The 18,679-nt window shown below is 34.1% G+C and overlaps 1 protein-coding gene across 6 annotated transcripts in view; it reads right to left on the bottom strand.

Annotated features, from left to right (window-relative positions):
• USP25 (ubiquitin specific peptidase 25) overlaps window positions 1–18,679 on the bottom strand; it is a 131,074-nt gene that overhangs the window by 80,978 nt on the left and 31,417 nt on the right. For 4 of the 6 annotated variants that reach the window (XM_047721895.1, XM_047721884.1, XM_047721870.1 and 1 more), the window contains exons 4-5: window positions 8,937–9,060; window positions 954–1,116 (exon numbers count right to left, since the gene is read on the bottom strand). In XM_047721895.1, coding sequence (XP_047577851.1) covers window positions 954–1,116; window positions 8,937–9,060 — 287 coding nt within the window. Of the gene's footprint in view, window positions 1–953; window positions 1,117–8,936; window positions 9,061–16,465; window positions 16,550–18,679 lie in introns of all 6 variants that reach the window. The other 2 variants (XM_047721877.1, XM_047721900.1) reach the window with 2 other exon arrangements.

An 18,679-nucleotide genomic window follows, 5' to 3' on the forward strand; every position in this document is an offset into this window, starting at 1 on the left:
GCCACTACATTAAGGTAAAATTTAGAAATCAGTAAAATTACCTCAATTTCAAATAGAACAAGCAATTTTTTCCAGTCCATTCTCCTCCCCACCCAAAAAAACACCAAAACTTTGAAAAGTAGAACAAAAGCTAGGATCAGCAAAACACCACTTAAAATATTTTCCTAACGGTTAATAATAAAGAGTATGTTATTACTCATAGATTGTTTTAAGGAGATCATTTAATTCAATATTTTATAATCTGATGGATAACATTATCAATGTCTAACTGAAAATGGTAAAGAATTCATGACAATACTCCTATCTCATAAAAGAACTAAAAAAACAAGAAAACTAGTGCATATTAAGATACATAACTATACATACAAAAAATTTTCATTTTAGAATAAGGATTTACATTTCGTAAAGGCCTTCTAAGTTTAAAAAAGTGTTACTTTTAATTATCAGTATTTATTCTTACATCATTCTCACATATGCTTTGAGAATTATGTCAGTCTATACCTTCCTCAAACAAAATGCCTCCTTATATTAAATGACTATAATTCTATTAATAACATTTTCCATTATATAAAAAAACATGATTTGATTAACAACAACAATAAATTCAGATCCTATTTCATATCTTGGTTATCTCCTCAAAATCTGCAGAGAATTACATACAAAAAACATTTTTCACTCTTTCCACTCTGACAACAATTCCTACTAGCAGGGAGGGAGGAGAAATTAATTCCAAATAAGTGAAAGGCATAGGCAGTGCTCTCCTGTCAAAACTCCAAACTGGGGATAAGGACAAGGGAGAAGTGAGGAGTCCTATAATCTACAAATTAGTTCCTTAGACAGAAGGGCATATTCAAACCTTGCCTGCATTTATGTTTAAAGTACACAATCTGAAACACAACCCAACCCACTTTCCACTGCTAACCCCCAAGTAAGATCTTCATAAAAATCCTTACCTGAATAACAGCACTAAACCAGCAAGTATTGCCAACATTCTTTAGTCCAACAGGAGCTTTGTCTTGCCTTTTTCTATCATAAGGGTTTCGAGAATCCCTCCAAACTTCTGTAGGTGTTCTCTTTAAACATGCTTTATTTTCCGCTATGCTGGCTTCAAGAACTCTTTAAGCAATGGGGAGAAAATCATGAAAAAAAGAAAAATACAGTATTAATTTCATGCCACACAGTAGGAAATAACATACCACAAATAGGATTTTAATTAGTTAAGCTCTGGACAGTGAATGTGGGAAAGCACTATCAAACACTAACTTTATTCAAGTAGACATTAGTTTTCTTTAAGAATATAGCAATGGCAAACACACCAAGTGAAATGCACTCTTTTTTCCTAGGAAAAAAGGAAATCTCAAATGCACAAAGACAGTGCTATAAAACAGAAAATGTATTATGTTTCAACAAATTCAAGGTTTAGTACAGGAATACAGCACCAAGGTTAAGTTTTCTAAGAAATCACTACAGTAAATATTTACAAAATAGCATAATGACTCGTCTTCTGTAACAATTACTTTGAATCATCAGGAAAAATTAAAAACGAGACAAATTGCACTTTTACTCCTGACCATTAAATCCCTTTGCTATTAAAAAAAAAAAAAGAAAGAAAGAAAAAAGCTAAGGTAAATTCTAGGATTCCTCTCAGTTATAGAGATCTATCACTCTATGACAGCTAACTAAAGAGACTACGTGTTTACTTCTTCACCCAAAAGTTGACCTATATTCATATCAGAATAATAAAAGGTTTAACTCTCCAAAATAAGCTTACCTACAGAATACTTTAAATACATGTAAACATGGCAAGAATAATGCTGCTTTGCTTACAGTAGCATTCACATGCTGTTCTTGCTCTTATTCATGTTGCAACATGCTGTAAAATCCTGATTCCCACATCTGAACTAGCAAAGCATTTTGCCTGCTCAAGACATATGTTATTAACTACTCTAAATAAGCATAAGTAATACTCAGGTGTCTTAATCAATTTTATGTTAATTTAAAAAAACCTCAACAACAATGAGTTTTTCCAACATTTGGCTTAAGAAGATCTCATTCATGCTATATCATCTTTATTTTAAAGGTTTTGCCCTATCAGATTAATATCAAATTAATATAGCTATATCCCTTAATTATGGGGACAAAGCAAATTATACTCTTTTTGCTAACAGCATTATTCTCAACATGATACTAGATATAAGGCAGTAGGATTCAAACTTATAATTATTTTTTTTTTCAAACTTATAATTATTTAAAGTAACTTATGTGAATACAGGATTTCATTGATTGCCAAAGAAACCACATCCCAAAAAATAGCTGGTTAACAACAAAATGTTATGTTACAATGCAAAGATTGAAGTACAGTCACACATTTAAAAATGAACAGTTTACACCTCCGTAAACTATTACAACTGATCCAATATTAGTGGCAGTACTCTGCCCAAAAATCAGCTTTCACATGCAATCACAGCCCCTAGGAGACTTTTTCTTATAAACTATTTGCCACTAAAAGGTACCACAACTCCTTGGAAGATATTTAGTAGATGAATCGGGACAGAAGAAAATCAGAATTTATCTAGAACATTCCACTGACACTGAGTTTCCAAGAACATTAAGGGGAAGATAAAAAGTAAAAAAGCCAACCTGAAAGACTTTTTATGGTCAAGCTGTACTGATCAGCATAATATAATAAGAATAAACAGGAACAAACTGATTTTGTACAAGGCAACTAGTTTATGCTCAAAAGAGAAAAGTTAATACATAGTACACAAAAGGCTAATGTAATACAAAAGACTGCTGTATATAAGAAGGTATATTTAATTTTTTATTGACTTTTATAATGAGTGTTTTCACAACAATTTTGTTCTTTTTGTAATGTATGTGTGTATTTAGAAGTATAAATAAAGGAAACCTATTTCCAACTTGGTAATTAGAGATGAATGAACTGAAACAAGCCATGAGTTCCGGAAAAAGTAGCAACAATACCACAAACAGGACAGAAGAATTAGCACCACTGGTCATATATAAGAGGTATCTTCAATTCAGTCAAATGGTAGATCTCATCATTCATTATAACAAAAAGATGGGGTTTAAAGAGATAGGTTAATTTTAATATTCCTTAACCATACCATATGGCAGAACTATCATCTAAAAGATGTGGATGAATGAATGCCATGACTTTGTGATCTTCGTGATTTAGAGCTTATAACAGAGTTTTGTATCACCAGGGACTTACAACATACTTAAGTTTCCCAACACATCTTCCTGGCTCCTAAAATCCTATAAGTACATTTATCACATTGCATCAAAATTATTTATTACTCAGCATCTGGAGGTCGAAACACAGAGCTGTTTCATTTCTAAAGCGTACATGATAAATACCAGAGGCTAAACCAAGTCTGAAGTAAATGGATAATGAAGATATTAGATGTTGCTGCCTTTTCGCTCTTTCTTTTTCTTTCTTAGCAAAAGCCCAACTTCTAGCACAAATACTACTCTATTCCCAAGCCCCCATTCCCATTCTGTAGTCCAGTACCGCCAAGATGAATATAAACATTCTATAAAGCCAAGTGCTACATAAAGATTCCTTCCCTCGTCTCACCAAAGTAAAGCCACTAATACTACCAAGGCTATGAAATAGAAAGTATGCAATAGCTACAAATCCAGGTATTAAGTCTGTCAGTAGAGAAAAAAACTAGCACTGCAAATCTCAGAGCTCAAAAATAGCTTATAACAAAATATAGCATGCCAAAAGAGGCAACCCCAAAGCCACAAATCAAAAACTAATTCCCACTACCCATCACCTGCTTTTCTTATCTTTCCAACACTGGTCATGACCATGCGGCAAAATAAAAGGATGACAAAACGTTTTGCTCTTTTGATCCCACACACTATATGGAATATTTAAAGCACTTACTTATGACAGATGTTCACCTTCCTATTAAGTTTTTATTGTACTGATTTTGATTTTTGGGTTATTATGCTAGTTTTATTATGCTGGTGGTGTTGTTTAAAATTTAAATTACTTAAATTGCATTATCACAGTAATGTTGAAAACATCCCACTTTAAATCATCTAAGTATGTTTAGGGAAACATCATATACACTGAAAAACATACATATCATTTAAGCTGTGTAGACCAACAAAAAAGAAAGGAGGAAGGGAAGGAAGACAAAAAGGGAGGGTGTGAAGGAAACATTTTGTTGATTTCCTTTTTTAAGAAAATATAGTATTATTAGAATCACACTAAACCCATGAGTTAGTTTAAGGAGAACTGACCATTTTTACAATGTTCAGCCCTCCAAGGCACCTAGGTGGCTCAGTCACTTAAGAGTCCTGACTCTTGATCTGGACTCAGGTCATGATATCAGGGTCATGAGATTGAGCCCCATTTGGGGCTCTGCACTGGAATGTAGAGCCTGCTTAAGATTCTCTTCCTCCCCTTCTGTTCCTCCCCACTCTACCCACCCTCGCCCCCCAAAATTACAAAGGTCAGTGCTCCAATTTGTAAAATATAATACATTTCCAATTATTTACATACTCATTAATGTGTCTCAATAATATCCTCTAATTTTTTCCTCAGAAGTTCTTGCCCATTCATTAAATTTATTCTTAGTCTGTCACAGTTTTATGTTTAAATGGTAGCTTTTTAATATTTCTCACTATCATTCTTTTTTATACATAGAAATATACTTTTTGCATATTGATTATCAAACTGTTCAAAACATGCTTTTTTGGGAAAGAGTATTTTGGGGGGATAATCTGCATATGATAACACACATCTTAAATGTACAGCTCAGTGAAACTTTTTACATATGTATAAAGCCATATGATCGCCACTCAGATCAAGATACAGAAAATTTCCATTATTCTAGAAAATTCTCTCATACCCTTTTCTCAGCCAACAGTGTCCTCTCCACCTGCCAGAAAATTAACATTCTTTTATTGCCATAAATTTGTTTTGCGTGTTTTTAAACATCACATAAATGGAATCACTCAGCAGTCACTCTTTTGTTTTAATTGTTCATAGTTTTTAGTTATTATGAATAAAGCTACTATGTACGCTTTTCTCAAGGGTCGCTACCAAGGGGTGGAAACACTAAGTACTAGCATAGTATATGTTGAAATTCATTAGAAATTCCCAGTTTTCCAAAGTGGCAATTCCATTATACATTTTTACCAACAAAATGTGACCATTCCAGTTATTCCACATGCTCACAAACACTTGGTATTTTCTATTTTTTCATTTTAGCCATTGTGATAGATATATAGTAGTGCCTGATCTCTCATGGGATGGCTCAGGAAGTACACACTACAGAGATGACCATCACTGCTGCAATCTATAATCATACCCAGCAAGGCAACATAAACACAATCATGTGCTGAGGGAAAATTAAAGAGATTCTATGTTCCCAACAGAGGCTACCACTGCCTCTCAGACCCGTGACTCCTGCCAAAAGTTGACTTGTCTCGTTTGAGGAAGGATACACTGTATGGGGTGTGACTCGCGCCCAATTCTGGAAGACTGACTACAAAGAACCTTTGACCACCCACCTCTCTCCTTAGTCACCCCAACCCTTCTTGGGACTATCAGTGGTGCCTCATTATTGACACTTTTTCAAGTTACAGCATTGCTATTCCAGTCTTATCAGTCAACTCTGGCCACAGTCAGCCCTTGAAATGAATCTGGTTCTATATTTTCTTTTTTTTTTTTTTTAAAGATTTTATTTATTTATTTGACAGAGAGAGATCACAAGTAGACAGAGAGGCAGGCAGAGAGAGAGAGAGAGAGAGAGGGAAGCAGACTCCCTGCCGAGCAGAGAGCCCGATGCGGGACTCGATCCCAGGACCCTGAGATCATGACCTGAGCCGAAGGCAGCGGCTTAACCCACTGAGCCACCCAGGCGCCCCTGGTTCTATATTTTCGATTCTTCAGACCAATTGTAATCTGACAGTGGTATATCTTTTTATAATAAGAGCTACTCAAAAAAATGGAATAATAAGCATTCTATGGATCTTTAATGATACATAGGCATGGGATATTGTTGAGTCCTAGAATTATTTTCACAAAACAACTAAAAAGATTTATAACTGCCTCCCTCACTACTCCTATTCAACACATCTTCTTACAGCCATTTCCTCTCACAACAGCTTCCTCAATAATGATCAGGATGAAAAGGGTGGGAGTTACAGAAACCTATTTTAAAAATTCAGAATCCCACTCTAACCATTCCTGGACATGATGCTTTTTTCTTTCCTCTAATGAAAATTTTAGGACATCCTGGTTGGGAAACCCCAGGTTGCTCCCAATCCTCTACCCAATGAATTCAAAGTCATTTTATGAGACCAGTCATTTTCACAACAAACACATCACAGACACAAATCAATTACAATGTCATTTATTAGCAAATTTCAACTATCCATATTCCACTTGTTCCCTATCTAAGCATTAGTAACCAAGAGATAATTAATACATCCAATGCTGACATTAATTAAGGAGTAATTACATTAAGAACCACACTTTAAAAATGTTCAATTTCTTAAGAAATTTCACCATGGAATTTATGAGTACTTAAACAAAGGATTTTAAGATATAAAAAGATAGGCTGTAACTCATTTACTCATAATGTAGTATTCCAAATGTATGAATTCATATTATTATCTGCTAAAATATAACCATCATCATATGATACTAGGAATTTGGAATACTAGGAATACTAGGAATTTTGTTATGCAAACTTTAGTAATGAATAGTTAAATTTACTTTTAAGCATGACATATAAACTTTTTATTAAAAATACATAATTTCCCCTTTTGAATTTAGAATCCTAAGCCTATTAATAAACCCACAGGAACAAATATCTCTTTGCCAAATGTTTATAGCTAGAATTCTTACATTTCCTTTTTTCTGACACAATGATTTGCATATGTGCTTATTAACTGCACATTTTACATTTAACACTTTGTTAACTGTAAATTATAAAATCTACAAATACCACAAAAAACTTGTATTTTGCAACAGTAAATTAATATGACTTCTACAGAACATAATTTTTTATGTAACATTTTATGGCATATTACACTACATCAAATCTCTGTAATGTTATGTACAATAAAAATATTTATGAAGTATTCATTATTTTAAGAGTATATTAAAGCTTAGAAGACCAAGAATAAAAAAGAATACTATCTTAAGAGATATTTGTTTCCACCTGGACAAAAACAATTATCTAGAACAATATATAACATATACATTAAACTTTATAACAGATTAGGAATGATTTTAATCCTTTAAAGTTATTTTTACTTATTAACTAATTAACACATGCTATTTTAATCTGAAAACACATAACACAAAACTACTGACACTATTCGCATATAAGCTTCCAGACTTTATTCTATTTGTATACTAATATAAACTCATTTAAACAAAAATATACATACACTTTAAAAAACAAGATTTGGTATATATTATGGTATATATTTATGTACAAACATATATATAATATAGTATGTGTTCTATTTTATAATCTTTTATACATAATAGATCATTTTCTTTAGATATGATATCCAAGTCATGTATTTCACATTTAAAATATTTCTCACCAAAGTTGTCAAGTTTTATTATTATTCAAGACAATTATTTCATTCCAATCCATTTTTGAAACAAACATAATTTTACAATTTTTCTAAATCCCTCACAAAATAAGCCTAATTATAATGTCTAAAGATAATGTATGAATTTTTTATTTTTCATTTAAAATTACTGGCATTAATTGGTATCACCCCCAATTGTAAAGGACAATGAATTTTAATTTAAGTCTTTCTATCTTTCTATAACATCTTATGAAGTAATATTTCCAAAGTAACATTTAAGACATTAAAAAGTATTACTAAAAAAAATTATGTGCCTGCTAAACATACCGTTTGGAGCCATCTCTTACCACACAGTAATCTCAGATTACTTAGAAAGAAATATACTAATGATACCATGCCAAGGGAAATTATCTGAGAAAGCTGGTACATTCCAAACAATTTGTGTTATAGGGAAAAGAACACTGGAGTCCTAAGATTTACTTTAGCTGTGTACTTTTGCAAAATCATTTAACCTCTTAAAAGATCAATTTCTTCTTCAATGAAATAGTTACCACTGCCTCCACAGAGTTGTTTAGAAGATATTATATTTTAAGGATTTTTTTTGAATCAACATTGCTTCATGATAAAGTCAAATTTATTTTTATTTGATCCATAAATGTCAAAATGTTCCAAACTGAAAAGTTTTCATTATTAAATCAAAAGGTACATTCTATCACACATCTTGGAATCTTGCCTATTTCTTAAAAAAAAAAAAAAAAAAAAAAAAAAACCTTATAAATATACTATTACATTATAGGTCAGAAGATGGAGAGAACTAAGGCCCTGGGCTAAATCCAGCTGGCAGCCTATTTTTTAAAACAAGATTTACTGGACCATAGCCACACTCATTAAATTATGTATTATCTATGGCTGTTTTGGCACTACTATACTAGAGCTGAGTAACTGTGACGGAAACCAAATGGTCAACAAAGCCTAAAATATTTACTATTGGCCCTTTACATAAAAAGTTTGTTGACCCCTGCTATAAATGACTACAAACTGAATTGGACAATGTATCTAAAAGAGATGAGGGAAGAAAAAACAAATCAAAAAATTATTAAAATATACACCTAAATTAAATGCCTCATAATGACACTCCAAAATCCTAAAAATCTAAGCTCCAAATGCAATCAGAGCTAGAATATGGAAATTTTGGTTACAGAAAATATAAAAACAATACTAAAGTTTATTAATGGATTTATTTAGAATAACAAAGTATATCTTTGTGCCTCTTGAAATTAAAGCCAATTATTATTTCTATTATAAAAGTACTTATATCTACTTTATACAAATTATGTTTTTACCTGCTAATGGCTTGCTCCTCATCAGTTATTCCAGTCTCCCTGAATGCCCTGTTTGATTCCGCCAAACTCAAGGCAATTGCTCTCTGAAGATCATCTTTATCATCTCCAGTGAGATCAATCACATCTGAAAAGCAAAACTATCTTTCTCAAAATTAAAAGTCAAACAAAATGAGGGTAATTCATATCATGGGGATTTTATACCCAATATATCCTTTCAAACCAAAGTCAGCACCAATTTAATTCTCCGTAAGAGCTCTCTGAAGAGACTGCAAGCACATTTTAAATTGTTTATATTTTAAAACTTAGTGTTTTTCCCTAGAAAACATGCCTAAAGCATTAAAAGTATAAATATTTCTCACTGTACAGGAATCTCAAAATTTCTATGAAGCTTTTGATTAAAAGCTAATAAGCAGAAAGACTGCTAAAAACAGGTTTTTACCAACAAAAATTGTAATCAACATAATTAAACATTTACATTTGGTTTCTGAAGTTTATCCAAATATACATACACTACAGGTCATGCATACTACCACCTAGACATTATCTAACAAAATATAATAATAACTGAGATCTCAAAAATTATGCTTCAAAATTAAATGACCATAAATACACAAACATAAATGTTTATGTATACATTTTTTAAAGACTGGAAGAACATATTAAACTGTTAACAGTGGTTAATTCTGGGGAGAAGGGTTATGGGAAGAGGAACAAAGTATCAGGACCTTTCACTTTCTATTTTAAACACTACTCTACCATCCAAATTACTGAATGAATATGCAGTCCTCTCCATTTAAAAAAACTTTTCATTTCACAGAAAGAAATATACAAATAAATGATACCATTTTCTTTTGTTCTTTTTCTTTCTGTTAGAAAGAAAATAGTCTTGATGTTGTAGTTTTTCCAAAGAATAGAGGCTACAGCTATTACTACCTTCAGAAAGAGCTTTTTAATCTAATTTCCCAATATATACTAGTCAATTTCCTTCACTTAAAAGATGGCAATAATACTCCCATTGTCATAAGAACCATAATATATTGCTAAGGATTACAAAACAGTATGATAAGACAGAAAGCTACAGCTTTGTGTGGTTAGGCTTATGCTTACATGTATTTTGGGTATGTTTTACATTGATTTTGTTATTTGTATTTGAGACATGTTAAAAATCAAATTTTTCTTTGTAATCTCAAAAAAAATTTTTTTTGCAAGAGAAACATGAAAAGGGGTAGGTGATGGGAAATAAAATGCCTGCATTTTACCATCTGACTCTAGGATTATGTGTAGTTGCTAAAAAAGAATGTGCCACACTTACTGAGAAAGAAAAAATGCATATGGACAGTTTCAAAAGTCTACTTCTATTGTTATCCACACTTTTTCTCTGAACAGTCGCTTACAAAAGGATATTTAAAAATATTAGAAATAATAGTTGGCTATGGAAGGTGTTTTTTAAATGTCTTTAGGAAGTATAATAAAACCTCATGAAAATATAGTAAGTAGGGTCCAAAAAAATTCGGTCAAGTAAAATGTAGAACGGAACACAGCAAGGTAACTGAAATGATGGAGCATGCCTATATACACCAGCAGGCCAAAGGTTTCCTAAGTCTTGTTTACAAGACCCAAGTCCGCCTAGATCACAACTGTAGACGGATGTCTCCCAGGTGGAGCCATCCAGCCCAGCTTCCAAACTGATGAAGCGGCTAGGACTAGAGAGGCATGAATGCACCTCAAAAAATGAGAACTATTTTGGTTATTAAATAATGACCAGAACTCAAGTGAGTAAAGAGAGATCAATATAAGTAAAATAATAATAATAATAATAATAATAATTTGAAAATCAAAAAGAAGCAGAAAAACCAGTTTGGGGGATATGATTAATTAGCCCTCAGACTCCATTCCCTCATCCTCTTAGTGTGATTTCTTCAACCACAGAATGTAGAAAGATGAAAACAAAAGAAAACAAAAAACACATCTAGTTTCCCAATTCACTTACAGTTACAGTTCTGAATAAAATTTAGGTTCCACCAGCTAGATGCACTAACAGGGGACACAGAAGGTGGAAGTGAGGGGGAAGCTTTTATCCTGCTGCTTTGGGCTATTTTCTCCAGCATGACTGAACAGATACAGGTTGTTCCACACAGCATTCCAGTGTCCAATTTCCAGATTCGGGGATGTCAAGAGATAGAAGTGGCAACTAGACTCTGCATTCCAATGTTCAGGCACAGCTCAATGGCAGTTACCTAATCCTGCATGCTTGTTCTCTGGGCTGCAGCTCTAGAAGTATGTTCTTGAGCTCAGCGGTCCCAGAGGCAGCCTCCTGATTCACTACCTTCCTGATAGTGGCAGAGCGAGCAGCTTCCCTGGCTGACCAGTCCTGCAAGAATCTGGGAATCATTTCACAAGGCTGAGCCAGAGATCCCTCTTCCAGTCTATCCAGTGATTTTTTTCTTTTTTTAAGAACCTAATCCCCTGTATTAAATTTCTTCTTTGAAACTATCTGGAGTGTTTATTGTTTCATGTCTGACAAGTAAAGGAACCGCTAGAGTAGAAATGCATTTAGAAGTAGCAACTTATAATTAGAGCTTTTCATAATTTAATTCTAACTTAAGCAACATAAAAGCAAAAAACAAGGCAAGGTGTTTTTAACCCTATTTCATAAATAACTGAAGTTGTGAGAAATGAAGTACACCATCATTAAGAACAAAGAATGGTATGGTAAACAGGCTTTAAATTTAAGTTTTCTATCACATCTTTCCTCTACACTAGCGATCTCCAAGAGTGGTCAGTGGAGCCTTGGGTATTCCCACATGACCCTAAGACAGAAGGGGGTTCCATAAGTAAAAGATATTCTCATAAAAACACAAGATGTTATTCGCCTTTTCTCCCACAACATATCTGCACTGATGATGCAAAACAACAGCATCTTTGCCCAAATCAAGGCAGTAGCACCAACTTCTCTGGGCAATTCACTGTACTACAACCACACATACTCACTACTAAAAAGGGGTGGGGGATTTTATCTTATTAAATCTCAAACACTGAATTACGTATTCTTAATTCTATATGACAAAACAGGAAGTATGCATAGTACTTCTGCTGCATCCAAAGTAAGCTTTCATTCAAGAGAAAACACTAATGCAATGCTTGAGTTGCAAGTCAGTTAAACTGGCTGATTTTTTTTTTTCTCGGAACTAATGAATCACAAGCTAGGATTTCTCAAACTTCAGAATTTGGCAGATATTTCTCGAGAATAAACAAAGTAAGCCTGTCACCTAAAGGAGAACAAATGAAAGTATGTGTTGCCAATGAATAATGTGGACTTTTCAAGCAAAAATGGTAACTTTGGAAAACTTTTTTCTATCACTATGCACATATCTTCCCAACACCTAAAAGCTTTTCTGGGGGAAAGCAAGTGAAAATAACAATTTTGAATTGTTTTATAGTGCAGACATTCTTCCAACATTTAGAATGAAATCTTTTCCCATAGTATGATAAAATCATGCATTAGTAAATCCATTCAAAGAGTAAGGCAAGTTTCTAATATTTGGTTTTTGACCCATTTCCTGACACAGAGTTCCAAAATCATTTAGAATTTCCTGGGTGATAGGAGCACCTTTTGCTCTAATGAGAGGACTCCTGGTAGACTGCCGTATAGCTTCAGGATGAATGCTGGTCACCAGAGAAACCACACCCAGATGAGAAGCTTGGAACTTTAAGAGGAACTTTTTTCTCCCGGGAGGAAAGAAGGGCTAGAGATTAAGTTAATAATGCATCATGCCTACCTGATGAACCTTCCATAAGTCCCTAAAGTACGGGGTTTGGAGAGTTTCCGAGCTGGTGAACATAGCCACGTGCTGGGAGGATGGCACACCCCAACTCCATGAGACAGAAGTTCCGCTGCTTGGGACCCTTCCCGACCTTGCCCTATGTACTTCTTCATGTAGCTGTTCATCTGCATCCTTTATCATATTCTTTTGATACAATAAACCAGTACATGTAGTATGTTCCCCTGAATTCTATCAGCTATTATCATAAATTATCAAACTCGAGGAGGAAGTAGTGGGAACCCTCAATTTGTAGCCAAGTCAGACAGAAGTGTGGGTAACCTGGGGACCCACTACTTGTGACAGGCATCTAAAGTGGGGGGCAGTCTTGTGGGACAGAGAACCCTTAACTTACAGAATCTGAAGCTAATGTCTGGTAGAGAATGTCAGAACTGAATTGACTTGCAGGATACCCAGCCAATGTTGGAGAATCAGTCAGGTGTAGAAAAAAATTCACGCATCTGGTGTCAGAAGTATTTTGAGTGTAAGCAAAGGAAGAAGCAAGCAACAGTATTCTTTAAAGCTAGAATGATAGGCTAATCAGAGACTATTTGGTCCTTAACTGAAAAGGTGGGCTTTTTACTTAAAGCCATGAAGGAGGTTTATTTATTATTTGTAATTTCATTTTAATTACAGTAATTTTCTCCATGATGTTCCCATTACTCCATAAAACTTCTTTCCATAGGATATTTTAAAACAATACAGCAATCCTCAAAGATTATTATAACCTACTCATATACCAAAAATGTATGATTTTAAGACCAAATATTAACAAATGAAATGTTATTTCAATAGAATGGTTAAACATGAGTTTCTTCTTTTTCTAGAGTTAGAACGATTTCTCCTATAATATGAAGCATGTAATGAACTATTTGTTTCACAGTGAGAACTAGCCCTTTATGACTTTCTTATATGCTTATACTCAAAAAGGAACAGAGAACACACTTGGCTATAAATAATTTCTAACAACTGAAACAACTTCTAATTTCAATTATAAAAATTTATACTTTTTAAAATTCCATCCAAATACTTGAGTATTATGAATATTTTTATATTCATATAATATATGAATTTCATAATATATGAATTTCACTGAGAGAAGACCTCAGTGAAACACCAAACTTTGTTTCAATCAACCCTCCCCCTAGTACTAACATGAACACAATTCAAGGGCACAAATGTGTTAGTGTTAGCCGAATAACACTATAGAAAACCTCAAGTTACAAAAGCCTCCAATCATTTTTAAGTCTGCCCAAATTAAGACATTTTTTTCTGTAACATATACCAAAACGTAACACTCGCCCTAGTAAATCTTCCACTCTCCAAAGAACTACCATTTGAGTAAAACTTAAATACCAACTATGAAACATTTCTCTGCTTACTCTAAAATATAGGCAGCCATGAACTTAACCAGGAATTAGACTTTATATGTATGCATTATTTATAACTCCTAATTCATTTTCCCATAAAAACCGTATATTAAAATGACAGGAGACTTCAAAGTTAGTTTACAAAAGTCAATTTAGCCCACAATACAGTTGAAACAACAGATGTAAAGATTCTGATTTTAGGAGACAAAGAAAAAGTTCTTCCATTGTTTTCCTTACCTACATAGGGTTAAACCTAAGGGAAATCTCTCCCCCCGCCCCAATTAGTCAAGTTTATATTTACCACAGCAAAGACTCCTAGGCAGGGGAATGATAGGAGTAGAAAGAACTGCTTGGGGGTTTAGGAGTTAAGAGTGCTGATAAGAGTTTGACAAGAGCTGTAATAATAATACCAAGCAAGAGCAACTGAAGGGAAAAGTATGCAAAAACTGACCGAACTGCAAACTAAATGATTATTTTGGGAGATCAGGAAGAGCTTGTTTAAAAGAAGAAGAAGAAGAAGAAGAAAAACCACTAGGCCACCAGAAGAATGAGGATGCCCTTGAGACAGGCAAAAATGAACAAAGGGATGGTCAACAGATGAGGAATAAGAAACCGACCACTCTCACCCTCACTAACTTTCTTCACCACGGCTGGATCCACACCATTCATCTTTTGAGCCAAATATCCTCCTGCATAGCCTGGGATGCACCTGCCTCGGGCACCTACAAGGATTACTCCCTAATGTCACTCAGGTGTCTGTATAAATATGAACTCATCCAAGAGGTCATTCCCCAACAGACTCTTCTGTCTTGGCGTATCTCCTGCCTGACATACAACCACATCCCTGTCACCCTCTGCCCCTTTACCCTCCTCTGTTTTTCATGAACCTACTACTACGTGACATTATTTATTTATTGTTAACTGTCTTTCCCCTAAATAAACTGAGACTCTGTTTCCTAATGGCCTAGAAAACTACCTGATACAGATGAGGCAATCAGTAAATATTTGTTAAACAAATAAAGGCTAAATCTAGACTATGGAATAGAGATAAAAATGAGTGGGTCATCTTCAGAGTGGCATTAATTAAAAGACTTAAGGGTATATGCTTTATCCACCTATAATTTTTTCTAGTAGTGAAAGGACAAAGAGCATCATAAAGTATCATGTTAGAAGAACAGTACTTAAAAGCAAGAAGATATACAAAATGTAACTTTTTTTCCCAGCCCACTCCCCCACTCCTCTGCTCCCAGTCAGCTCTGAAGATGTTCCAACTTTTCCAATCTTCTCACTGCTGAACTCAGATTCTCTCCAACAGTGAGGTCCGAAAAAACCTTCTGTGATGATGGAAATATACTATTAATCTACACTATCCAACACTGGTGGCCACTAGTCACATGAGACTCCTACTGAGCACTGAGAATGTGTCTAGTGCAACAGAGGAACTAAGTTTTAGCATTAGTTTTAAGTTATATTTAAATCTAAGTTGCCGCACGTGACTATAGGCAACTATACAGAACAGCTCAACTCTAAAAGATCTTGTTCTGTTTTTAATAATAGCTGCTGAAATTATAATGGCAGCATTGGAAAGGGAAGTGAATAGTAAAGGAGCTGTTCCAGAGTTTTGTCATAGACTTGACGGTTTTCCAACTTGGACTGTGAAAAAAAATTAAACATTCAGTATTAGTCAACAAAAGTTATAGCCCATGGCTATCATTCCTGCAATAAAATTTAAGAAAATTCATAAAGTTACACAAATCATTTTGCAGTACATGTCTAACAGAATTCTAAGTACACACTTAGAATAGAGTGGAAGCCTAACATATTTGCATACTACTGGTTACAATAACTTCCACACCACTGTAGTATCTCATTTTTAAGGTTAACCTTGACTTTTGGGGAATCATCAAAATAGTTTTATGCATTAGAAATCTCTATGGAAAAAGAAATTTAACTTCCTTTGCATTAATTGCTTTTCTATCCATATTTGAACAACAGGAAAAATACTGGCTTTCAATTAATAAAATCCTAAACTGCTCAGCATAAGCAATTTACCCTTAGCAGAGATGAATGTACCAGATTTGGCTCTATTTATCACGTGAGCTTTAAATCACTGTGAGGCTGGCCAAGCAATCTAAGAGCAGAGTTCTAAGACAGAACCTCTCACTTTCTATGCAATCCTTACCTACTAATTCAATTCTTTTGGGGGGGGGGGGAAATACTCTGATTCTAAATTTGTAAAGGGTCAAACACCTAACAGTCATTCTGATGTGTTATATCAATTTCTCTAAAACTTATGCCAATAATATGTGGCATTACTTTCTGTGTTAAAATTACCTACCCAAATCCCTCTCATCTTTTGATCCATACTTTGATTGCTCAATTGTAGTACATCTTGTTCTGGTGGGCATATACTGTTTTTTTCCTGTTTTAAAAAAGTTCAAAAGAATTTAATGGTCATGAAAGAAAGAATGTAACTATTTGATTTCAAGTTGAGCAAAAGCCTCGCATGGTCATGCCTATGACAGATTTTGCCATGACACAAAACTTAGCAGAATCTATTAAGTATATACCTATGATATCGCAACATCTTGCATTGTTTCCTAGTCCGTTCTGTATTAGTATTTTTACAGCATAACTCCAACACAATTTTACTCCCAACTTAAGCTGGAGGTGTGAAGCATTCATTTGACAATTCACAATATCCAAACTAGACAAGAGATCCAAGTAGTGAAAAGGGATGCCTAAAATTTTAGCTAATATTACAACAAATGATTTAGGCCTTTCCTCAGAATTCAGCAGAGTATGGAAAATTACAAATGCAATAAAAAGACACCAAGTACATTACTACTTAATTCATTATTATGCAGAGTATAAGCTTTCCTTGAAATGTTTTCTTTTTCTCTCAAGAATGAAAGGTAAGGGGCGCCTGGGTGGCTCAGTGGGTTTAAGCCGCTGCCTTCGGCTCAGGTCATGATCTCAGGGTCCTGGGATCGAGGCCCGCATCGGGCTCTCTGCTCAGCAGGGAGCCTGCTTCCCTCTCTCTCTCTCTCTGCCTGCCTCTCCGTCTACTTGTGATCTCTCTCTGTCAAATAAATAAATAAAATCTTTAAAAAAAAAAAAGAATGAAAGGTAAAAAGGACAATCATAGTCCCACTAAGTACTGAAAATGTAATTACTTCTTCAATATTAAGTGAAGGTTCACAAATATGTGTAAAGTCTTTAAACAAAGTGATATAGTTATATCTTCTGACCTATCCAGTTATGCATAACAGAAAATTTCCCCAGAACCCCCAAATGTGACTTCTATAAGATATTTCTTCAAAAGCTAGCCTCTTCTAGTCATTAAAAAAAGATGTATTTTATCCCTTCTAAAGGAGCTTATATCAACAAGGAATCTTATGTATTTAGCATTAGAGACTCTTATTTCAAAATATAGATTTTTTTTTTTTTCCTCAGCACATAACCAATAGATGGCACACTTAAAGTCAGCAAGGTTTTATGGTTTAGCCCTGGTTGTCAGAGACTCAATACTTAGAAGGAATAAAAAAAATATTTTCTTAATTAAAAAACATGTCACATTTGAAAAATTAAGTTAACTATGGTCAACTTTCAAATAACAATGTATTTCATATAAAATGGAGAAAATGCTCAAAAACAATCTTTATATCTAGAAAAATCCCTTGAGAACATGCTCATACTCCGATCGTTCCAATACACCAGACTCCAGTAGCACTTACATACTTTTATCAACAGAGGCCTGTATTTGAATATATATTTGTAATTATTTCCTGTCTTTCTTCCTCACGTGTTTTACCACTCCTTCCAAATAAAAATACACAAAAGACTCCATTTCTTCCTAAGACCAATAACATAGTAACTTAAAAAAAATCTGTTGCCTGTAAGACATCTCCTTACTTTCTCACTTTTACACCATGTACCACTACTGTGGCGCTGCCAAATTTCAATGCTGAATCTATTTCCTAATGGCAACTGTACTTCTTAGAACATTATGAAATAGGGTACAAATTTGTTAAATGGAAAAGAATGTTACCTCATCAGGTATTTTTGTCACAGTTTGGTACTATTATAATACAATCACCACATTACATTTTTACAAGGGTTTTTCTCAATAATCTGCAAACAACTTTATGGACACACCATCCAACTTATTGAATTACTAAGTATAAATTAGCACTTTGGTGAGAAGGATAGCACATTTTATTGACAAAGAAACCACAATAGCACACAATTAGCTCAATATGATAATCAGGTTGTAATGAAATCAGAAACTCCATATCTCTACCATTTTTTTAAAGTGAAATATAAAATTACTTAATGAAGGGCACATGGGTGGCTCAGCTAGTTGAGCGACCGACTCTTGGTTTCAGCTCAGGTCATGATCTTGTGATCTCATGAGATCAAGCTCCATATCAGGCTCGGCGCTCAATGCAGAGTCCGTTTGGGACTGTCTCTCCCTCTCCCCCCTCCCCCCGCCCCGCATAGGCATGGGCATGCGATCTCTCTCTCAAATAAATAAACCTTATAAAAATTA

This window comes from Lutra lutra, chromosome 1 (assembly GCF_902655055.1).
Source record: "Lutra lutra chromosome 1, mLutLut1.2, whole genome shotgun sequence".
Classification (NCBI taxonomy): domain Eukaryota; kingdom Metazoa; phylum Chordata; class Mammalia; order Carnivora; family Mustelidae; genus Lutra; species Lutra lutra.